At 34.4% G+C, this 25,406-nt stretch overlaps 1 protein-coding gene across 2 annotated transcripts in view; it reads left to right on the top strand.

Annotated features, from left to right (window-relative positions):
• TRDN (triadin) overlaps positions 1 to 25,406 on the top strand; it is a 419,992-nt gene that overhangs the window by 149,888 nt on the left and 244,698 nt on the right. The window contains exon 10 of one of the 2 annotated variants that reach the window (XM_011992160.1): positions 13,738 to 13,815. In XM_011992160.1, coding sequence (XP_011847550.1) covers positions 13,738 to 13,815 — 78 coding nt within the window. Of the gene's footprint in view, positions 1 to 13,737; positions 14,228 to 25,406 lie in introns of those variants that run through there. The other variant, XM_011992161.1, reaches the window with a different exon arrangement.

The following is a 25,406-nucleotide window of genomic DNA, read 5'->3' as shown; positions in this document are numbered from 1 at the left end:
CTAGTCGTTTGAAAGAGGAGGCAGGTTCTATAGGTATATCTTTGCTTTGAGAGAACTTTCCTTAAAGTGGCTTTTTTGGTCTAGCCTTGTCACTGTTAATGGCATGGGCTTGCTGTCAGACAAGAATAAATTCCTTCTCAGGTAACCCACTGGACTATTAAAAGCATGTTCTAAAATAGTCTGAAAAGGAAGAAATAATACAGACTAATTTGAATTGCTGCATGAGAAACAAGGAAAATTAAGGTTTAATCAAAGAATCATTGAAATAATTATGTGTTATTTATTAATGCACCATGTATTTTAATAATCATATCTGTTAGTTTATATGCACAAGTGAAGATTGAAAAAGAACTCTAGAAAGTTACATGAATATATTCTTCCAGTGCTGTTCTAAGGTTCATTTGTGTGGCCTAGTGGATAAAAAGTAGAGAATAGGACTCTTTCTAACCATTTCTATAAATGCATAGTTCTTATCCCTTTTCTTAAGCAAGACTTATTTTTAAATATGGAAATAATAAATATGCTCATACCAATTTTGATATAAATAATTGGCTATTTTCAGAGAGAGCTATTTGATAAACAAGTATCTATTTTCTGTAGTTTTTTTTTTTTCTTCTCTGTAGAGGATGCTTTTGTGTTTGCAAAAGATGAAGACAAAAACGAATTTTGCAATATTAACATTAACGTTACTGATTGTAGCATTAATGATTATACTGATTGTACTGATTATAGACTATTCAATCAGTTGCTTAATAGTTTTTAGTCAATTCTATGACTTTTATTCTAGTTCAGTATATTTCATATTTTGGTTTCTAAAGTATCATACATTAAGACGTAATAATACTGTTATTCTTACATAGTTCTAATAATTGTTCCACATTCAAAAGACAGCGTATTTTCCTATTTACATCCTCATCAACATCTGAGTTGCTATGCTCGAAGTTGTTCTATTAATCAATCTCTCAGCAGTTATTGAATCTCTAGTATATACCTAATGCTAGCAGTCATAACAAGAGTTTCAAACCAGAAGGAGATAACAATCCAGTCAGATATTATGAATAAAACAATGAATAATATAAAGCAGCTGTGGGAGAAAAAGGGAAGAAGGTGCTAATAAGCACTAAATCGTATGATGCAGATTATACTCTGTAAAATTCCAGAGAGAGGGCCACAGTGGTTAGAAAAGGCGTTATCAAGGCGTGTTTTATCAATGCTTATCTTCAGCTTTATTGTGGTTGTTATTATTAATTGCTTGCAATGAGTTTAGTATTGTTTCCTATTTATTTGTCCGTTTTTTCCATCCCAAATAGGGGAAGAAGTGGTAATAAAATTAGATGTGTTTTTTAAAAATTAATAATACTGGCCAGGCGCTGTGGCTCATGCCTGTAATCCCAGCATTTTGTGAGGCCACGGCGGGTGGATCACGAGGTCAGGAGATCGAGACCATCCTGGCTAACATGGTGAAACCCCGTCTCTACTGAAAATACAAAAAAATTAGCCGGGCGTGGTGGCAGGTGCCTGTAGTCCCAGCTACTCGGGAGACTGAGGCAGGAGAATGGTGTGAACCTGGGAGGTGGAGCTTGTAGTCTGCCAAGATCACACCACTACACTCAAACCTGGGCGACAGGGCGAGACTCTGTCTCAAAAACAAACAAAAAACAAAATTAATAATAGTAAGTGAGAAATCAATCCAGGGTAAAAACTGAACAAAACATTGCACCATATAGATGTGATCTATACCATTGTGTTCTCTTCCAAATTAGACCATTCATACTTGTGACTGTCCTTAGTTATTCACACTTAATTATTGGTATTCTGTCTTACAAATGTCTACTGCCCTATTTGATTCCATATTTCTGTTTTGTGGTTAATACGCTGCTTTCCTGAGGGAAAAGTGTCACCTGTAAACCACTTTCTATTGTAAGCATCCACAGTGTTTGGGGAAAGAACCCTTGTTTAGTAAATAAGACTCGTTTGCAACAATTCCAATTCCAATTTCTTATAGGAAGTGAGTGAAAATAGATAAGAACAAAGTACCAATATTGTCATTGAAACTCCTTGTTAGAAACAAAATGATGATTTAATATTCTCTTATATATTGGTTGCATTAAGATGTAAACATTTTCCATTTTCTATAATTCATGACAATGTTTACATTAATAATGATTTTCTCCCAGAGGAATATTATTTTTATGTGATTATAAATAGCCTCTTGGCAGACACTGGATAAGCACTGTGTGCTGTTTTAAATGACAACATAGTATCAATTATACACAATACAAAGCAGACAGAGAGATTGGATGACTTCCAAATGTGTCGTTCAAGTGAGAATATATTTGTGAATTTAATTGTCATGTTAAGCCTATTAAATAACAATTATTAACATGCTTCCATTTTATCCTCTATCTATAAAATATTTTATAGATATTTTATGTTTATGTTATATGCCTGTAGTTGAAAATGTGTGAAGTTTTATTATCTTCATTAAAGCACCCTGTAGAAAATTTTCTGCTGAAGTAAAACCTCAAGTTCTTTTTTCTCCTTCTGAGGTAAACTCCAAAACCAGATTTCTTTTTAATGGGCTATATGGTTTTATGCTTTTCATGTCTCTTTTAATTTCTTTTGAATATAGAATATTTGCATGTGTAGGAGCCAAAAAATAGAGGAAAAAAAAAAGCATTTTCCCACACGTGGAAACAAAGGGGAAAGGAGGTATTACAGTTGCAATATCCCTTCCTTTTGCCAAATATCAAGTAGGATGGAAATAGTTTACCGGGGTGATTAAAGTGCCAAATTGATTTTATTTTATAGGAATTAGATCTCTGTATAACAGAGAAGCAACACTTTTTCATGTGCCATATAATAGCTTTAAAAATCATTCCCTTGCATTTAAGGATAATGAGAAAGGAAATTTACAAAGAGCCTGGCTTAGCATGCTAAGTGGAATTGGAGGAAATCTCAGGTAGTTCTCAAGATATTATTCTACATCTACTCTTTAAGGATTTTTGAAGTTTTGGAGATTGTTTATTAGAGATGATCATGATGACAACATGAGGACAGTAAAACTAGATGTAACACGTGTGGTACTGAGTGCTAATGGTATGCCAGTTACTGTGCTAAGTTCTAGGTATGGATCATCTTATGTATTTCTCACAAAGCCCTGTGAGGTGGATTATAACCTCTTCAACTCAGAAATTAGGAAATTGAACCAGGGGAAATTATAGAATTTTCTCAAATGGCTATATATTGCCTCCAGGACTTAGGGAGAATTACAAATATGTTTTCAAAAACGGTGGGTCCCTACCACTTAGGTCTTTTTCTTTTTCTTTTTTTTTTCCTTTTTCTTCACTCTGTTTCCTTAGTGCTATAATTTAAGACAAATGTATAATTGCTATTTCCCTTATATTTTAAATATGACATATACACCTAAACCTTGTCAATATAATTGCCAAATAAAGCAGATACTTGGCTAATAACTTTGAGCTGCCTTTGTTGGTTGGTGAGTGAAAGGAATCTGGCATAGAAACCACAAACAGAGTTGTCTGTGATCTTATACTTGACAGCACAAATGGTTTATTACCAAAATTGTTGAGAGAGTCTTGGATATGGTTTACTTTCAAATTTCGTGAGTATCCACTAAGCTGACTGTAAGGCCTGATAAAATATCATCCAGTTCCATGATTAGATTTTTAAATGTAAATTGTATTCTTAATGGTTAGAGTGACAGCAAATTGAGATGAAAGAGAACACAGAGTAAATTTATCTCTGGAGTTGTTGGTGGATCTTAAGGTTGTTTAGAATGAAAACAACAGATTCTAGGAGTCTGGGAATTGATTTAGCAATCAACTATGCCGGCTGCTCTCTGTCAATAACCTTTTTAGTAGAATCCTAAAGTCAAACAACCAGAAAAGATAGGAGACAGGAGGCATTATTTATTTTCTATGTTTAGGTAGTTTACAAAAATGTCAAGCCTCCTATCTCTTAAGAACAAATTTGTTACTCTGTTTCTAAATTATTTTAATATATTTTGTAAATGTAATGGTTTTACCTCTGGGAACCATTTTTCCTCTTACTTCTCCACCTTTCTGGTTGCCATTCATATTACCAAAAATGAAAAATTAGATGTGACTCAATTTTCAGTCTTTTAGTGAGTCACTAATACATGTTGGATCTCTGAAAAGTAATACTGAATATAAAACCTAAACTATTACATTTCAACTTGAGAGGTTATGACATATTCAATATACCCATATTCAGGAATATGCATTGTGAATACTTGGTTGGTAAACAACAGCCTTATGAGAACTGATATCTCTTCTGTATTCACAGCAGGGATCAATTAAATTAAATGAATAAAGTTATTATTTATTTATTAGTGAGCCAGTATGTTAACATGTGAGGGGAAGGGCATGCCGAGGGATATAAATGAACCCTAGGATTTTAGCTTGAAGTTTTACTTAAAGTTTTGTGTTTTTTCTGGAAAGTTTTTTTTTTTTTTTTTTTTTTTTTTTTCCCGAAAGGGAGTCTCACTTTGTTGTGAAAGTCATTCATTTTTAATTATATTTAAATACTGACCTAAGCAATTTATACATAAATCTAATATTTTAAATATTTGCCATGAAGAAAAATGGATTTCTAATGAAATGAATGATATGTGTTCTACAGCCTCTCCTACCATTCAACACCTCGGAGAATAGGTATCACTATTTTGATTTAAAAATGTTAAATATTTTTGAGATTGAAAAAAGATATCCAGAAACTTGAATTCATTATAACTGAATTTTGTCTTATCAAAACTGATGGTTGAAAACATGTGTTCTTTGTATTTTAAGGTATCCTCAAATTAAAAAAGTGTTAAAATGCCCATCAATAATATCTTCCTACTGTAATATGGAATATTACATTTTAATCCTGTTTTCTTTATTATTCTAAAATCATATAAACTAGAATTCTAAAACATAATATGGCAATATAATACTTGTCTGTAGTTAATTGAAATTGTTTTGTACCTTTCTAAAATTTTATCTTATGTTTTGTTCATTCCCTGTCCCCTATGCTCTTTTGAAAATACCTGCAAATGCAAGCTCAAAGACAGGATACTGTTGTATAAGAGCTTTGCACTGGGACTCTGCATACTTGGGTCCTACTTGTAAGTTAGTTGGATGAATTTGGCAAATCATCCATTTTGTTTGGGTTTCAATGTTCTCAGTGAACTCTAAGGCACCTTCTGGCACTAAAACGCTCTTCAAGTTTCATATGTGAGTGCGGAATTCGTTAGACTGAATGATACCACAATAGATAATTGACGTAGTCTTTCCACTTGCGGGGAGTTATAGATATTCAGAATACATTAAAAGTGCTATATGTTAGTAGAGCTGTTTAAATAATGAAGCTATCTTTCTTCATCTTGAAGCTTTAGTTCACTTTTTCCCACTAATCATGGAAAAATGTATAACTTTCTTTGAAAGATTAGTGTTCTACTCATAAATTAGTACACTTCCCCCAGAAAGAAAATAAATACTTTGGTATAGAACTATAAATAATTGGGGAAAAAACCCATAAATATATAAGTTAAAGTTTCATTGTATATCTTTGGTATTATTTCATATTTTACCAAGAGCTCTAAAAATACTGTAAGTCAGTCTGTTTACATTAAAACACTCCAGAAGCAGTAAAATAGAGTCTCATTTAGCAATATTCATTTGTTTACTCACTCATTTAAGCAATAATTTTCACTTTTAATAATGCTGTTTCCTTTACTAAATATATATTGCCTAACATGGTCCATATTTTGGCTTCAAGTTGTTTATTGTCTGCTGAGGATTAAGAAAAAAAACTTGTAAATAAACAAATGTATTGAGAACCACGGAAGCAGAGGATAACGCATACATTGGGTCCTCTGAGAGCATAAAGTGTTTTCAGGGGAATGGGTAGAGGGGAGTCCAAGAAGAGCTAAAAGAGCTAAGCTTTGAGGATTGACTGAAATTAGCCAAGTTCTAGGCAGTTTATCACTGAAAATTTGAAATCCCATGTATTGAACATTTCATTGGATGATTCTATGGCAAGTTAGGACATTGCATGCTGGGCGTATTAAACAGATTTATTATTTTTAATTAAGACTTCAATCCATCCACTTGGCCTCATTAATCTCTTTCCCTATCAGCTTTGGTCTTTGTACTAAAATAAAAACACAATTCATATTTACCTATATCTTCTGTCTTCACCATCTCCCCTTTCCCTTACCTATATGCAAATATGATTTTCTGTGGAGTTGAAAGAGATATTGTTCAGATAACTAGAAGAAATTATTTTTAAAAAATGAAGATTTGGTAATTCTGAAAGTTTTAAAAATATCCCAGTTGACAGTCTATCTAGAACTGCAGAAATTGGTCAGCTAATGTGGAGATTGGTCTTAAAGTATTGGGCCTATTCTGTGGGATATGTCAAGTCCATTCAATGTCTAACAAAGGTTAAGCAGAAAATGATCATGTAAAATAGTATTTTTTTTTTTTAAGTCTTAGGAAGTGAATACCTATAGATTTGTCAATGGTTATGAGGAATTTATGGTAACAGGTAAAATGATTGGCATTTATCTTGACTGTCCAAATAGTTGATTAAATAGGAAAATGAAATGGAGTTAAAAATTTTGATCTTATATTAGGTTTGTCCTCAATGCATGACCTTTGTTAGGCTATTTATCCTTCCAGAGACCATTTTTTGTCTATCTTAAAAATTAGAGTGTTAGAATGGTTGATTTCAAATGTCTTTTACATTCTTAAACTCTATGATTCTATGCATCTATTTTTATTATACCCCAAACATCAGGTACTCTGTCATAAACAGGGTACAAGGATAAATGGAACAATGATATGATCTGAATTTATCATATTTCCTTTCTTTAGTTGGCCATTCCATGGAAAATTATTTTTACTTCATAAATTGGAGATGAGAAAGAAAAAAACACTAATATTACCTTTATCATTTTTAATCAAAAGAAAGCATGAAATATGTATTTGGCTGCTATTCTTGCTTTCTATCAAAGTGAATACGCAAATATGTAATAACACATGGAAATATATTAGGGAAGCTTTTAATCAGGAAGCAAAGAAACCGTTCCAGTGGAAACATTTTGGCCTGGAGGATGTCCTTTGATCTAAGAAGTTTAAGCTTTTGGTGTTTTAAACACCTTATAGTAGGGTCACATAGCCAATTTATTTTGAATAATTCATTTGCTTAAAAATTTTCTAAAATTGTGAAAAAAAAAAAAAAACCCTTGAGAGTTAATTAACAATAAGATGTATTATTGGGATAACCAAATAAGCCATCTCTGGCTTCCTCACTGGTGATCTTCTATACAGGTACTCCAGCAAGGTGAAAACTATATAATGCAAGACGCAATAAAGACTAAGCAAATGAGTTCATAAGTAGCTGGGTGAATGGAAAATTTTCTGCCCTTGTTTGGGCACTGCACTTATTTGTTCCCAGATACGCAAGTCAAATTATAAAAGTCATCCTTGATTTACTTTTCTCACTTGCCACATCAAATTCATTAAGTCTTGTTAGATCTACTTTAAAATGTGCTGTGAATTTATCCACTTCTCTACAACTTCTGATTTTCATTGACCATACATGTAAGATCACTACCCATTACTCTGAAAGGCATTCCTTATAACATTTCCCTGATAAATTTTTATAGGGTACTCATTTCCTTTTTACTTATTTAGTTACTATTTTTCTTTTTTTTTGTCTCTGCCCACTGGAGTCTTAGCTGCATGAATTAGGGGATTTTTCTATATTGTTCACTGCTATAACTCCATGTCCTAGAAAAGGGTCTGGTACTGAGTAGGCACTCAGTAAGTATTTCTTGCATGAATGAATGAGTTTACACTGCCCCTGTGTAGTCCAAGCCAGCTTGGGTTATTTCAATAGTTTCCAACTGATCTGATACAGCTCATATCCTTTTCTTTACAACATTATTTTTGTTCACATAGCAGCCAGCGATCTTTTAAAATCCTATCATGCTAAAGCCCTTCAAAGGCTTACTATTGCCCTTAGGACAAATCCAAACTCACATGAGCAGCCTAAAATGTTCTATGTGTGTTCATGTGATTTGCACAAAACTCCATATAATTTAGTGGGGCCCTGCTCTTCCTTTACCGTCCAGTTTAGTTTATCTCTTTCTCCACTCATTCTCTGCCTCACCACTCTATGCTTGCCATTCATTTATGAAATCTGAAATATTGTCTTGCTTTTGTATCTCCCGTCTCCTTCTATCGCTAATGTAAGTTCCATGATACGGCCCTATCTTCACCATTGTCCCTCAGTAATTTCATTTGTACTATTATCTCCACAAACACTCACAACATCCCAGCTAACACAGATGTTATTATTCTTATTTTACTTTGAAACAACAGACCTAAGTTAGATGACAATTGCCCATTTCCTGGCTGTCCCTCACAAGACCAAGTCTCTTCAAAGCACTTTTACATATCTTTTCCATAATATACATTACTGTGTCCTCAGTGGAAGTCCTATATATGTTGTATGTTAATAACTCAATAAATATATACTAAAAAAAAGAGAAAAAATACTTAATAAATAAAGGAATAAGGGTATGGACTAGACACTTGAAATCCCAGTCCCTAGACCTGTGCAACATACCATATCCAGAACAAAAGGCTTATCATCATAAATTCTAAAAGTGCCTCTCTAGTATTAAAGATAAGCCTTTGTTGTTAAGCCTTTGCCATTAACTGAAAGAGCAAATTATTAGTTGTAGAAAATTGAGAGACTGAAAAAATACTGAGCTCATACTGTTCTGGAACAGAACAAGGCAGAAGTTGTAGTGCTGAGAACGTTTTGGTTTCCTTTCTTTGTTCCTTCCTTATTTCCCCATTGAATCTCTGTCTCTCTATGCATCTGCCTTCTCTGTGTTTTCCATTCTCTGCCTTTCTGCCCGGTTCTCTGGCTCTGGCTCACTGGCTCTGTCTTTGTTTTTCCATCCAGGCCTCTTTCACACCGCTCTATCTTTCTTTGTATAGGACTCTATGGTTGCCCTTGGGATTGAGAAGTCCCTGGAAGGAAGAAAAGAAATGCAAAGTACAGTGGTGACATTTAGCAATGCACATATGAAAGGTATAAGGATGCCTATGTTTGAAGTAAAAACCTCCTGTGCCTGCCCACCTCACACAAACTCCTGAACTTCTTCAGATTATTCCCAGTTGGAGAGGTCTTTGTTTAACCGGCAAATTTGAACATCTCTGATTATTATATGAGTGGCAATTCAATTATTTTTAATAGATGGGGTTCAGAAAGGGAGGAGTGGTTGCCACTCCATATCTCTAGGGTCCCCTCCTTCCATCTCTAAGTGGTCCAAAAGTACAAGGCAGAAGGAAGTGATAGTAAGGAAGCATGAAGGTCAAGGTGCCCCTATTAACACAGGACCTTAGCACAATCCCGTGTCTCAGCCAAAATATAAAATCATCTTTTCATTTAATTTTAGTATTTGTTAAATTCCAAACTTTGAAAATATTCTACATCTTACAAAAGTAGTCTAGGAAGCTTATACCAATACATAAGTAATATTATTGCTTTGATAAACTTGACTATCATTTCCTTATTAAACCCACACCTTCTCACTTTACTTTTAGTCATAGATTTATAAATGCCTTCTACGCACCTGAAAGAATAAATTGGCACAGGGATTTGTAATGATTTCCTATATCGTGTGTTTTTAATGTAAATAAATTTCAACTCAATGGTTACTTGGAGGTCCTCATAACTTTCCAGTACCAGGATTTATTGCCATTCATTGTTTGCACGATTGGGGTCCTTCCAAAATGTTCAGAATTCTCTGGATGTAACTCTCCACACTTTCAGGAAAATCCAATGAGGGTCTATGACATAAAATCTCTATTAGGTGTTAGAGAAAAAAATAGCCTCAACATTTGTTACAAGATAGAGGGAGTGGGCTTCAGATGTTCAGAAATGGCTTTCAATCAGGGAATCTCATTCATAAAGAAACTAGATAGATTAAACTTTAGTGTAGTGAATTGTTTTTCTTCCTTCATGCAATCAGAATTCAGCTCATAGCCTCCTACCTTGACAAGATTTTGAGTAATCTCATTCATCATTTCTAGCAAAGTAAAGAAAACATCAGTAACTTAGATCATTAGAATGAATGCACACTGTATACTAGCCCCAAAAGAATTTGACTAAATCAAAAACAACCAAATTGACTTGTATGGGAAAGAACTCAGAACAACAAAATATTAGCAATTTGCCAACCTACCATTCAGGTATTATGGAAATAAGCCAGCCCAAATCACTCAAGGAACAGAAATGAAGTCAACTTACTGTGTTTGAATGTCAGAGGGATTTTCAGGTAATAGCTTGTAAAATGAAGGGCACCTTTAGAGTTCGAATGTAAATTTCAACAGGCTAAATCTTTCCTTCAGAGAGTAACAATCTTCAGGAATTCCAAAAGAATATATTCCTAATAAAATTATAAGCCTCTTTTCTGCAAATGAATTCTGCTATTTCTGTCATGTTCAATTTTCTTTGTTTTTGTTTTCTTACTTCAAAAGTCAGCTTCAAATCTTCTTGTGTAACTAGATGGGATTTAAATTGTAAACACATTATCAGGAAAAGAATTAATATTTTGACTATCTCCCATGCACTGGGTGCTTCATCACTTAATCCTTATAACACCCCTATAACTATCCGCATTTTATAAATATCCTAACTGAAGCTTGGAGATGTTATGATGTTTTCAAATTTACACAGCTTCTAAGTGACGGATCTGAAGCCATCACTTACACCCATGTGACTCCTAAGCATGCAGTCTTTATACTAAACAACTCTGATTTTGCTGTAGGACTGTATTATTAATATAATATTACATTTAATATAATTCATTATGTATTTATTGTATATGTTATATGATGTATTCATTCACCTAGCAAAACAATGTGTGATTTTAGTAAGTTTTTCTGACATCACTTATTATACGAGTCAGGATCAAAGTCATGTGTCATGCTCAAGTATGACCCATTTGATTTGTTTTGGTGCACCCTAACACGACAAAACCTTGTCCTGAGTTAGTAATTCCCTGCCAGGGCTAGTATCACTGTCGCCATGGAGACAGGCAGCCAGCTGGCTTCTCCTTTGTTTTTTTAATTTTTTTTTTTTGCTTGTGTTCCTACTTTCCCATTGTACCCATTGTATCCACCGCCTTACAACCATGCCATCAGCCATGTTAGAGAGCAGAATAAAAAGAGATTATAGTTGTGGAGAATTTCCGATATCAACTGCATATTGCATTTTATGCTGCAGAAGCACCAGTTTGTGTGTTTTAATAAATATATCTATTTTGGCATCCAGGCTTTTCTTTTTTCAATTTACCACATACCTTCCACCTAGAATCCCTCCATCTTCCCCATCCTTCCTTACCTGGCAGGCTCCTTTTAGGCTGTTAACTTACTCTCTTTCAAGACTCTTTCTGCAGTATATCCTTTGTATATATGATTTTCCTTCAACACACTATAACATAATGATCTGTCTAGACGTCTGTTTCAGCCAGTATATTGGGAACTTCTTGAAGACAGGGTTGGGTTTTAATAATTCTTCAGTGTTTGTATATAGTAAGAATGCAATAAAGTTGTTTTAAATAAAATAATAACTTTATAGTTCCTTTAGATAAATCTAAAAATATGGAATAGTGAAATTACGTGAAATTTCCAGGGAAATGATTTTATATATTGTATAATAAGTTCCTCAATAACTCAACAAGACTATAAAAGACTATAATTATACAGCCACTACTATTCACTGACAGGGTAGTCAACAGGTACTATTCTGACAGGGTAGAAAACAGCTTAGGCTCAACAGGCACCATTCTATGAAGATAGCGATATATCTTAGTATTTAGAAACAACTGATGTATATTTATGGACACTAGTATTTTAAAAGTTTTGTCATTTAACTGACTCCTTCTTTGTCCTTGTAGGCTTATTTTCAAAGCCACAAAATACTACCCTACCTTAGAATTATTTTTTCAAGAATGGCCCTCAAACAAGGTTGGGGAATAGATCTTTCCGAGCATAAATCCCTTTAACCCACCGAGAAAGTAGAAACTTAGGGTAGAGGCTTCACTCCCCTGTCCCTCGTCAGCTATAGTCATGGACTCCTGATAGATGACGCTTCTGTTAGGCTTAGACAATCTGAGAGGAGCTTTAAGAACTGCAACTTGGGAACCTGCACTGAAATCCAGTTCCACATATTAGGAGCTGAGTAGCCTAAACTCCAGTTAACCTCAGTTTTAAAAACTATAAAATGAGACTAATACGTACATTCTAAAGAGCTTGTAAAGATTAAATGACTTAATACAGGAAGACCATTTGGATCATTCTTGGCACATAGTAAACACTATATAAATATTAGCTCGGGAAAGATAATGTGGATCAATCTTTTTAGTGTTTCCAGCCTTATTTTTTTCTTTGCTAACTAAAAAATAAACTTCCATGTTATATTATGTTTAAGTCAATCTTTACTTCCATAAGGAAAAAAATTAACAATATTATAAATGGATATTTTTGTAGGTATATGGCCTGTAAGTTATGAAACAGTATGTTTGGCTTCTATACATACTTAAACATGCTCAGTAATTAACCTGTATGGGTGTAACAACTACAAGAACACAATATGATGAACAGAGCTCCGTGTGGCAGGAGGGCCTAGGCCTGGAATGTGGTGTTTGTGCAACTCTAATTACTTTGCTTGTTAAACCATTTTACACCATCCAGAACTAATTTTGGTGAATTCTAAGAAAGGAAACCTTTCAGTAAGCAGGCAGGTCTGCTGACATTTGATAATATATAGTTGTCAGTGAGATTTTAGAAGGTATACATGCCCATGTTGCATGTTGATTTCAGGATAAAAAACACACAGCAGAAGTTTATGGAATGAAAAGTAATGATAAAATGTTTTGCAAGCAATTTATATGGGATCATATGATAGCTAATGTTGAGAGTTCATGGCCTGGATGGTATTGTTAATTAAAGAAATCACTTGGGATAAGGAAGTACTTGGAAATGATTGTGGGTTTTCTTTCTCTCTCTCTCTCTCTCTCTCTTTTCAGTTTATAATAAGCTCAGAGACTTGAGAGAAGCTTTCAAGGTTCTATAAAACTGAATATATTTTCTCTTTGGCTCATTGTTTACTTAGCTACAGGTCATTTATTATGGCAGGAAAAAAATGTATCTTTTCAATATGAAAAGGCCTATGAATTTCAACCTTCTTTTATTGCTCATATTATATCATTTGAGAATTTTTAGTTAACTGGAAAAAAACAGTGATTTCTTTTATATTAAGATTCCCCCTCAGCTTCTGAGATTTTAGTTTCCATAATTTAATGTGCGTGTTAAAAATAAATTGCTTAATTTGAGTACATGTACATTTTCCATTAATGAAGTCCAGTAGATACATTTAACATTGCATATCCATCTATGGAAAATAATATATTCAGAAATGGCTCTGAAGATAACTGAATCTGCGAAGGTATCTTCTTGAAGATCTCACTTAATAATAGCTTTCTTATTGCATAATAATATGATTTATACTTGGCTTGGTTTTATGAATTATGCATGTAGGGGACAGATCTAGCTTTTTAGTTGTGGATATTAGATTTCTTAATACTTTTTTTTTTTTCCAATGCCTACTTCTGCATTGTACGTACAGGACAAAGCCCAGCCATTCCACCTCCATTACCGACAGAACACGCTTCCAGACCCACCCTGGCATCACCCGCCCTTGAAGGCAAGTACTTTTTTTTCTCTTAAAGATCTCTATTGTAGATAAAATAGAATGTAGAGAAACAGAAAAAAAAAAAAAACAAAAATAGTCACAAAGCAACAGCAAAATCCAATGTTTTCTTACATACTTTTAGTATGTCTAAACTACAATTTGCTTTTCCTAAAATTGCAATTTGCCGTTCTTTAGAAAACCAAAAATTTCCCCTTAAGATCCTATATTGGTGACCCTCAGCTTCCAGAAGGATGCCAACTCTAGTACTTTGGGAATCAAGCAAAAAACAATATAGGGACAAACAGATAAGGCTATGCCTTGCAACTCTTGCGGTTTTACCACAGCTTGATCAATTTAGTCTCTGAAGAGGCTGCGGCCAGAGTTGCTGGGTTTGAATCTGAGCTCCACCTTTTCCTAGCTTTGTGTGTGTGTGTATAAATATACACACACACACACAAACACACACACACACACACACAAATACATACTGTTGTATGTACATGTATGTATAGTTTATAAGTACACAATACTACTACTAATTCTTGAAAAATATGATGTCTCAAGATCAGTATTGTAATAAATTTTGCTGGAAATTTAAAGTCATTTCTTTAAGTCTTCATTCATTTCTTAAACTTTTATTAAAACCCAAACATGGGATCATTTCAGATATTGTCCAAAATACCGGGGATTCAGAGATGAATAGAAAACAGTTCCTTCTCTGTCAAGACTCAATTTGCCAATATAAAAACACCAGTAATTAAAGCTAAAGCACCATTAAATTTTTACAAGAGTACAAATGGAGGTCTTCCTCAGATCACAGCCACCCTAGAAAGGGGTAGAAACCCCTAGCTTTGTCCCACATTGGAAAGGATCTTCTGTGTGCAATGTGGACACTCCAGCCTGCTTGTTCAAGATCTTCCCACTCAGCTCAACAACTGCCCATTGACTTTGGCCATCCCTTGAGACTAAGTGATGACACTCATGAGGATTCATCCAGGAAGAGGTTACTCTTGTATGTCACTTATCTAGAGAGTAAACAAGTGATTTAGAAACAAACAGTCCAAAAAAAAAGAAAATAGAGAGAGAGAAAAAAAATCAGAATTACATTTCTTTTGGCATTTGGACTATAATATGTCATATTACTTAAGAGAATTTGGCACAAAACTGACTATCTCACTCAACAAAATGTTCACTGGACAAGACAACACATATAAATGATAGCATTACCTCAATTTTTCATGGGATTCTAATTCTGTTGTTGTTCCAGATGGACATAAAGCAAGGAATTCAGATTTCCCAACTTGAGGGAGAATTTGATAGTCAGATTATTCAAGTGTTTGGTGCCAAGTTATCTCCTAGCAGAGGCTCATAAAACACCAAGTAGCGTATATTTTGCCTAGCAATCTGTCCCTTGGAAAAGGATGTGTCATTTGTTAAGTAGGACTCTTAGGTTCTGTTATTGTATTAAAAGAGCAATGTAATTTGACAGTTCATCCCAGAACCTAGTACTGTGTTGTGGTGAATAAAATAACAAGGTTTGAGGACCACAAGCCTTTGTCAGTGTCTTCTCTGAAAGCTCGGAGGCTGCTAACCCTGAGCAGCTCGAGGAGTCTATATTATCAGGCAATGCTGAGATCATGGGCTTTGTCAGGGCTTGCAGATGTGCTGCCTATGACTTCATTAACATAATTGATTAGGAGCTAGGACATATTTAGTATTAATCAAGCTGTTTTTAGTGAGGCTGATTATGCCAGTCCTCTTGATGCACTATTTTAGTCTGGAACTTCCTTAGAACCAACTTGCAAAAAAGAAAAAAAAAAACCACACACAAAAAAAACAAAAATAAAACGCTTTATGTAAAAAGGGGGAACTTTCATCTGGCACTAAAGTGTGCTATTATACGTGAGGAATACAATTATAACAGGTCAGAATGTAGGAGCATGTACATATTTCAATTTTAATGTTTTTAAAAATTAGAGCTCATGTAGAGACTAGATTATTAAATTTGTTCACGGGAGACTAGAAACAAATAAAACTTCATTAGTAGAAATCTAAAAAAAAAAAATGTGGCTCTCTTTGTGGGTAAAAGAATACTACAAATCTGTAAAGCCAATACTACACGTCTGTAAAGCCCATAAAAGCCTTCTTTGTGCTTTCACAGCACTTAAGAAACAAAATTTCCACAGCACTTACTTTGTTCAGGGAAGTATCTGTGTACTTCTTCTCTCAGTCCACTTATTTAGTGCCTTGAAATTGCTCTTGCTTTTCTTGGATTTCTGTGTTGTCCCCACATTGCATGCTTTGTCTGCCATAATGAAGTTTTTATTACTTTGAATTTTTTGATACAAAAGGATGAATTATATATTAAATCATTTATTTTCTTTGACTCTTATTTTATGTTTTAGGATTTCTTTGGCCAGGAAAAATTGCCTACAATAGGTTTTGAAAAGATCTTATATAATAACCACTTCACATCGTCATTCTGGTCATTGTTGTCAATTTGTATTTAATTATGGATATAACTGAAACTAATTTAAAATGAACCTATTGTAACTATAATGTTAATTCTCATCTTTTTAAACAATTTTGAATTTCCATGTCTATTGAGAGCTCTTACTAGGGCTGAAATGCCTACAAGTTCAAAGGGTTATCCATTTCTTTCACAAATGGAGCTGACTTATGTGAGTTTTTTCCTCCAATCAGATGGTATCTTATAATATTAACGTGATAGGTGATTTTAGCTCTTAGCATGAAGGTCCTTTATCATCAAATTTTTTTCAGCATTCCTGCTAACCCCTTACCCCAAGAGCTGTATTTCTCAGACTCTTTAGTGTTTAAACAGAACAACTTCAGGCAATGTTGCCCACTCTCTTCTCAATTACCAAGGAAGGCAGAAAAGCTGTTTCATAAAATCCTTATATAAGCAAAATTATCATATATGATTCCATTCATCTTTAATCAACAATACCAGATAATGTCTTTCCCACTACTTTCACCCGCATGTAATTATTGGGCATTTAGTATAAAATTACCAGGACTCCTCTTTTGTGGCAAAGATGTGGAAGGAAGAAGTTAAGTTATACTTAAATTACTTTTAATATTACATTAAATAGCTGCAATTTACATGAATGAAGTCAAATAGAGAAAGGTAAATTACTGTCAAGTACACTATAACTTGTTGAATAAATATATAACTAATAATTAGTCTTGCAATTATAAATAATAGTATAAATGCTATCACTTGTATGTGAACAGGAGAACTCTAGAGAGCAGATCAGAGTCTGCTCAATCTCAGCTTTGGTACTAATGAGTTGTACGGTCTTTGACAGATCAATTGACTTCTTAGGACCTCAATTTCTTCACCTATGAACCAAACTTAAATAGTCTCTGAAGTCCCTCTATGCTTTTATACCCAAATATTTCACACCTTTTTTTCAGGCTGGTAGATTGTTAATAAACTGCCATAAGAACACAGTGAACCCTACATAGCTTTGCCTAGTGGTTAAATAGCAACTATAGATATGATAGAGATGTCAAACTTTTTGGGACGATGGATAATACTATGAAGCATTATTTACTGAAACACAAAAATAAGTTACAGAGATCATAAAGGCTGTAAAAGTTAGGAGGAGAATGAGATATAAATGAGGCCAGGTTATGAAGTGAAACCGCAAATCTTTCATTGAGCCATAAAGAGTAAGTTAGTTGAATTGCATAGATACAGAGGAGAAAGGAACATTATATAAAATTTATTATAAGATAATTTTTTACCATAGGATACATCTGAAGACAATATTCTACAGGAGCTAGTAAGGTTTTATTTACAATTCTATTAAACCAAGAACTTTATTACCTTAGCTCCTCAGTGAGATATATCCTGAGAAGTAAAAAATAAAATAAAATAATAAAATAGAAATTTGTCCTCAATTTTTATTTCATTAACTCTATGACACTATAGATTTTATTGAACTTCAGGTCAATATAATATTTTTTCTTTGTTTTGTGGAGAAATAAAATCGTATCTTTTGGTGGTTTTTAATAGGATTGGCCTTTAGTTATAAATTATGATAAAATATATAAACCAAACTACTTTTACCACCTATTTAACTTAGAGGGTTGCTAATAACAATATAGCACATTTTCTAGCACAGTTAGGTACTCAAGCATTGGTTGCTATTAACTTTTTTTATATAAGGACATTTCTTAAACATATAAAAAGCATTAATTTTATGGTAGCTCTTTATTGGTATCCATAGAAGCTGATAAGGTGATTGCTTTCATGACATTGGTCAGTATACATAAAACTCTAATATAATTTTTCAATACAGGACTGGCACCGTATCTTGGAGGGCTTTGTATACACAGCTAAAGCTTTTACATGTCCTTATAGATTGTGTGGTACTGCTTAAGCAATTGAGCAGAGAGTAGTATGATTAAATTTGTCTTTAAGATTATGTGTCAATTATAGAAAGGATGAATTGGTGAGGGGTGAACTTAAGAGTTGGGAGTATAAGACAAATTTAGGAGAATACTGCCCATGGGAAAACTTACACTACTTTTCTTTTAAAACAATCACATTTTACTCTCAAAACAACTGCAAGCAGTGAACATGATTTATGTCATTTTACAGAGAAGATCGGAGAAATCAAGTAAATTGCCTAAGGTAACACAGCTCTAAATCTGGTATAACTGGAATTGGAAGCTAGGTGTCTCCTACCAAGGCTCAGTCTATTTCCATTATCCTAAAATGGCAATTAAGTGTTAGAGCTGAGTATAATTGTTAAAGTTCTTATCTGATTTGGTTAATTGAATGGCATTAAGAATAAGAACAGGTTTTGAGAGATAATAATGAGTTAGGTTTGGGGCTTGCTGGGTGTATTGAGGTCCCTGGAACACTTACATGAGTGATTAAGAGAGTTTAATGACTATGTTATTTTTAAAGGTTTGCAGGGTTATGGTGGAGCACCCCAGAGCTAGGCAAATCACTCCTATGCCTGAAGAGGAAGCCTTTATCACTCGTATGCCTGAAGAGGCAAGAGAATAGAATGGTTTAGACATCCAGAAGGCCTTATAGCTTTAGGGAAAGATGTCCAATCAGAACATCTGAAGGTCGTGTCCTTCAGCAGGGGACCACAACCACCAACCAACACTTTGTAAAATGAAGTATGTAAAATTCTCAGTGAGCCTGGGAGGAAACTAGAGAATAAATGCCCACATCTCTCTCTCTTTGTCTTACTCTATTTTCTTGATGTTGCTCTCATAGGCCAAAACAGCCCACACTCAGAGGACATGGGGCTTGATTAATGTAACCTATAAGGGTCAGGGTAGAGACGGGACCTGGAGAGAACATGGAGACTACCACGTGTCAGGCAGGATATTGAGCTTGATCCACACAAGTGGCAATCTGCAGTGGACAACTGAATATATAAGTCAGGAGTTTACAAATGAGGGAGATATAGATATTGAAGTCATAAGTTAGCCCTGGCACAGCATTTCTTGGAGTATGTTATGAGAAACTCTAGTTCTATGATATTATTTGTTAAAAAGTGTTTTCATGACAAAATAACTTTTGGGCAGCTTAATATGTTGTAGTTTTTCTTTTGCATTCACAATGCACACACACATATATCAAAGGATCCAAAAATTCTGTATATTAAGGAAATCTGTTTAACTTTTTTAAACCCAGTGTTCCCATGTTTGTTTGTTTAATCACAGAAATATTTCTGTTTCTGATAATACTCATCAATATCCTAAGGAGCAAATGATCTCAAAAACACTGTCGTACAAAGGCTGGCTTCAAATATAACTAAAGAGTAGGTCAGCCATGAATCTGAAGCTGTCTAGAACACAGCATAGACCCAAGAAAGGAAATGTAGAACACATTGATTTAGTCAACATTCTCCAGAGAAACAAAACCAATAGGAGATATCTATCTGACTATCTATCTATTGAGAAAATATTGTTTATTTTAAAAGATTGACTGATGCAGCTGCAGGGGCTAGTAAGTCCAAAATCTGAAGGGCATGCAGGCAGGCTGAAGACCCAGGGAATAGTTTATTTTGCAGTCTTGAGTCTGAAGGCAGTCTGAAAGAAGACTTCCTTCCTCCTTGGGGAACTTCAGTCTTTTCTCTTTAAGTCCTTCAGCTGATTAGACAAGGCCCATCCCACATTACAGAGGGTAATCTGCTTTATTCAAAGTCTACGATTTAAATGTGAATTACATCTAAAAACTACCTTCTTAGAAACATCTAGACTTATCTTTGATGAAATAAGTGTTACCAAAGCCTAGCCGAATTGATGCATAAATGTATCACAAATGTCATTAGAATACAAACTGATAAAGCCAAGGATGAGAGAATATGAAAGAGAAAAGGATGCAAGAGGCCCCAGTGCTCCAGAGAGATGGATAACACAAAGATTGGCCAGGAAAAGTTAGATTTGTCAATTAGAAAATTATGCTTATCTACTCTTGACTCTAAATTTTCTCTCTGCTACATATAAATGAGGATGCAGTAGTCATGAGTTTGAACTAAAGGGTTAACTGTAAGATTTTTATTAGTTCCCTTAATCTCTGAAAGACTGGGTTTCCTCATCTGCCAGATGATATTTACTAGTAGGATTTGGTAGTGCTTTTGGAAGAAAAAAGAATTTTGGAGAGAAAGCTGTGATGGGGGAGGCTTGGGGAACTAGATTAAGAATGGGACCTTTAGAATATTTTGTTTAGGGTCATATGATGTTGACTATTTGACAGATTTCAATAAAGATCTAAACATATCTTCAATTTTTTTTCTTCGAATTTTAGACTTTTGTTTTTTTATTTTTTTAATTGAAACACTGTACTAGGGCTTGGCCTGAGGTAACTTAGGTATATTTGAGTTAATATGTTAGAACAAGTATAATTCAACTTAGTGTCATGGAAAAGTAGGTAAGTATTAATAACTGTTGAGTAAATTTTCTTAAAAGACACAAAAACTAATAGGTGGCAAAGCATCCCCCCCGAAAAAGGAATATGAAAAGGGAAAGAAATGATAGTTTCTCATGAATTATGAGCTATAAATACATTTTAGTAGACAAGAAACTTGTATCTCTAAACTTACAACTTTCTTCTTTTGTTATATTGGTTTTGATTTCCTGTTATCGATTATTAAAAAGACCTTTTGTGAAAACAATTAACTTTTTCTCACTGTCGTATCCATAAGAGGAAGTAGTTTTGTTTTTCTTACCCTCTACATCTGCCAAGATAGCTAGGGGCATCTGTCTGTCTTGACTGTTCAGTAGCAACAGATATTTACTCTGAAGACCAAGAATGTTCCCCATGATGTGGGAAACAGGAAAAGGGCCTTCTGTTCAGGTCAGGGCCAGTTTCCTGCCTCAAGCCCTTTCCTAACTGTTAACGCTAGTATAAAAGAAATGTTTTTTCACCTGCATTTTGACCTGTAAAAGACCAAAGAAGAAGTCAAGGATGACACAGTTTGTGAATTTGAGTGAATTTGATCTAATTGCTTTCTTATTATGGAATTCTGAAACTTTTCTGTGTCAGCACATTTTCTCATAAAACATTTTATAGAAAAGAATGTTTCCTCCAATGTTCTTGCTTACAAGTACCAATTTTTCCTAATAAAACATTTGTTTGCTATCTGGTCTGTTCGACATAAATATTTCTTCCTACTGTACCAGTTTGTTACAATTCCAAATGACATCATCCTTCCCCTCTCTAGAATGAGGGAGAAAAGTGGCTGCATCTTCAAGACCAAGTGTAGTTTAGATAGATGGAGTAAAGAGTCTTAGAAATTGCTCATTCAATAAAGGATAAGGAATGCTGTAATCCCAACATTTTGGAAGGCGAGGGTGGGTGGATCGCTTCAGCTCTGGAGTTAGAGACCAGCCTGGGCAACATGGTGAAACCCCATCTCTACAAAAAATATAAAAATTAGCTGGGCATGGTGGTGTATGCCTGTAGTCCCAGCTACTCAGTAGGATGAGGTGGGAGGATCACTTGAACCTGGGAAACAGAGGTTGCAGTGAGCCGAGATCCTATGACTGCACTCTAGCCTGGGTAACAAAGTGAGGCCCTGTCTCAAAAAAAAGAAAAAAAAAAAGGCTGCTTCAATTAAATGAGAAGTTTATATTAAAAAGTTTTTAATTTACTAGAATAAATTTTATATTAAGAAGTAGAAGACGTAATGTGTTACTAGTTTGTTTTAATCCATAAAAGATGGTAAAATGTATGTAGTGTATCAGTTCAAATAAGCCTGAATTCAGTATATTCAAATGATTACAACTTAAAAAGTTGTAGTCTTTACATGGGCACTTGCTTCTATTTTAAGAACTGATATCCATTAGGCATAATTTTAAAAATTGAAAGGCTTCATTTGAAAATCAGACTTATACATGTGTCCCATATACTAGTAATTTTTTATTTTAGTCAAATCATATTTTAAAATAGCTATTGGATCTTACTAATTTATTTAATAAATCAAGTCCAAAAATGTTATAAAAATAGCAGTATCTTTGAAATACTACTTTAAGGAAATGTATGTTTTGCTTTTGAGTTGCAACCAACTTTTTCTTGTACCGATAATTTAGTCATGAAAAGAAAAAGCTCAATTTTCTAATGTTTCTAGGCATCCTTGACATTTTAAATGTAATGAAATATTCTTGCAATCCATTTCCAATTACAGAAAAATGTAGAAAAACATATAGATAAAATATGGAAAAAGTAAATTTATGTAAATAACATGATATTGTAAATGAAAAGTTGTTAGAAAAGAAACTTATATTTATGTTTTCTTTACTATTTCTACAAGACACTTTGGGGAAGCTTACAATAAAACATCTTGAGTAAGCAGTGATTCTGCATAAAAATTTTAAAGAGTTTTCAAGAATTTCCAAATGTCAGCAACACCAAACAAACAAACAAAAGCAATTGTAATTTATGGAGTTATCTAAATAGACAAGTGCATGTGAATTGAGCTTCCTCTCTGAGTCCAAGTCAACAAACTTTGAGCATTTGCCTTCTGAAATGCAAAAGCACCGAGTGGAAAAATAAAATATAGCATCTCCCCTTCTTTCTCCCATCTTGCTCCTCTTTCCTTCTCTCTGTTTCTCTAACACACACACACACACACACACACACACACACACACACACACAGTGGTTGCCTTTTTTGTTTCACAGAAAGTGAGAAAGAACAGATGTGGCACCCCTCAGCTATATAAACACAACCCATTTTAAATAAATGCAATCACTCATGTAAAAAGCTTTACCATTTTCAAAAGGTATGGGAGGAATCTACCTTATCCATTTTAAATGCTAAGTTTAATTAATTTGAAATGTATTAAATAATCTTGCTCATTGCATTTCCTTTTGCATAACTAAATTCAGAAACAGGGAAAAAAAATCATGAAGTCAAAGACCTTTTGTTGTGAGACAGCTGAAAGGTAAGTTTGGCATTGATGAGATAAAAGGTGGCACTTCTTTTCTGCCCATGACTCAATCAGTTTGAAAGTTTTTCAGAGAGTATATCTATCTCAAGTTTCATTATCCGTGTTGCAGGACAGAAACAGGGTTTGTGATCATCTTTAAATTTAAATATTTGTTCTGTCACCTACATCAGCATTCCCCAACCCTTTTGGCACCAGGAATCTGGTTCCTGGAAGACAGTTTTCCCATGGACAGGGTGAGGGGAGGGATGGTTTCAGGATGAAACTTCCACTTCAGATCATCAGGCATTAGATTCTCATAAGGAGTGCACAACCTGGATCCCTCGCATGTGCAGCTCACAAGAAGGTTTACTCTCCTATGAGAATCTAATGCAACTGCTGATCTGACAGGAGGTGAAACTCAGGCAGCAATGCTCACGTGCACTCTGCTCACCTCCTGCTGTGCACCCCAGTTCCTAACATGGCACTGACCAATACTGGCTTGCAGCACAGGGGTTGGGGACCCCTGACTTATATGACCCGTGAAGTTGGCCACGTTAGTCATCTTTCCTGAACCCATTTCCTCACAGCTTATAAGATGTGTAGACTTTTACCTGAGAATGAAGTATATCCTAATGCATATAAGATCACGTGCTTTATTCTATAAATTCTTATCATCTTGAAATTACTGCAGTTCCAACCCAAACTAAAACGTATTTTTTTTACCTTGTTTGACCATATAAAATAAAGTGATTATTAAAATCCTTTCATCACACCTTTTTGAAGCTTAAAGGGAAAAATGTAGTAAGATATCTTTTTTTTTAACATTTTTCCATCAGTTATTGGGATACAGGTGGTATTTGGTTACATGAGTAAATTCTTTAGTGGTGATTTGTGAGATTTTGGTGTGCCCATCACCCAAGAAGTATATACTGCACTATATTTGTAGTCTTTAATTCCTCGTCCCCCTCCCACTCTTCCCCCAAGTCTGCAAATTTCATTGTATCATTCTTATGTCTTTGTGTCCTTGTAGCTCAGCTCCCACATATCAGTGAGAACACAGGATGCTTGGTTTTCCATTCCTGAGTTACTTCACTTAGAATAATTGTCTCCAGTCTCATCCAGGTCACTGCAAATGCTGTTAATTCATTCGTTTTTATGACTGAGTAGTATTCCATTATACACACACACACACACACACACACACACACACACACGATACTTTCTTTATCTACTCATTGAGTGATGGGCATTTGGGTTGGTTTCACGATTTTGTAATTGTGAATTGTGCTTCTATAAACATGCGTCTTCAAATACCTTTTTCAAATAATGGCTTCTTTACCTTTGGGTAGATACTCAGTAGTGGGATTGCTGGATCAAATGGTAGTTCTATTTTTGGTTCTTTAAAGAAACTCCACACTATTTTCCATAGTGGTTGTACTAGTTTACTCCCCACCAGTAGTGTAAAAGTGTTCCCCAATCACCACATACATGCCAAAATCTACTGTTTTTTGATTTTTGTTTTTTATTATGGCCATTCTTGAGGGGGGAAGGTGGTATCGCATTGTGGTTTTGATTTGCATTTCCTTGATCATTAGTGATGCTGAGCATTTTTTCATATTTTTGTTGGCCATTTATATATCTTCTTTTGAGAATTGTCTATTCTTGTCCATAGTCCACTTTTTGATGAGATTGTCTGTTTTTTGTTTTTGTTTTTGTTTTTGTTTTTTTTTTTCTTACTGTCTTGTTTGAGTTTCTTGTAGATTCTGGATATTAGTCCTTTGTCAGATGAATCGATTGTGAAGATTTTTCCCGACTCTGTGGGTTGTCTGTTTATTCTGCCAGTTATTCCTTTTGCTGTGCAAAAGCTCTTTAGTTTAATTAGGTCCCAGCTATTTATCTTTGTTTTTATTGCATTTACTTTTGGGTTAATGGTCCTGAAAACCTTGCCTAAGTCACTGTCTAGAAGGGTTTTTTCAATGTTTTCTTCTAGAATTTTTATAGTTTCAGGTCTTAGGTTTAAGTCCTTTATCCATCTTGAGTTGATTTCTGTATAAGGTGAGAGATGAGGATCCAGTTTCATTCTCCTGCATGTGGCTAGCCAATTATCCCAGCATCATTTGTTGAAAAGGGTGTCCTTTCCCCACTTTATGTTTTTGTTTGCTTTGTTGAAGATCGGTT

This window comes from Mandrillus leucophaeus, unplaced genomic scaffold (assembly GCF_000951045.1).
Source record: "Mandrillus leucophaeus isolate KB7577 unplaced genomic scaffold, Mleu.le_1.0 Scaffold405, whole genome shotgun sequence".
In the NCBI taxonomy this organism is placed as follows: domain Eukaryota; kingdom Metazoa; phylum Chordata; class Mammalia; order Primates; family Cercopithecidae; genus Mandrillus; species Mandrillus leucophaeus.
Note: the sequence above shows the minus strand (reverse complement) of the source record. Positions and strands in the feature narration are given on the sequence as shown.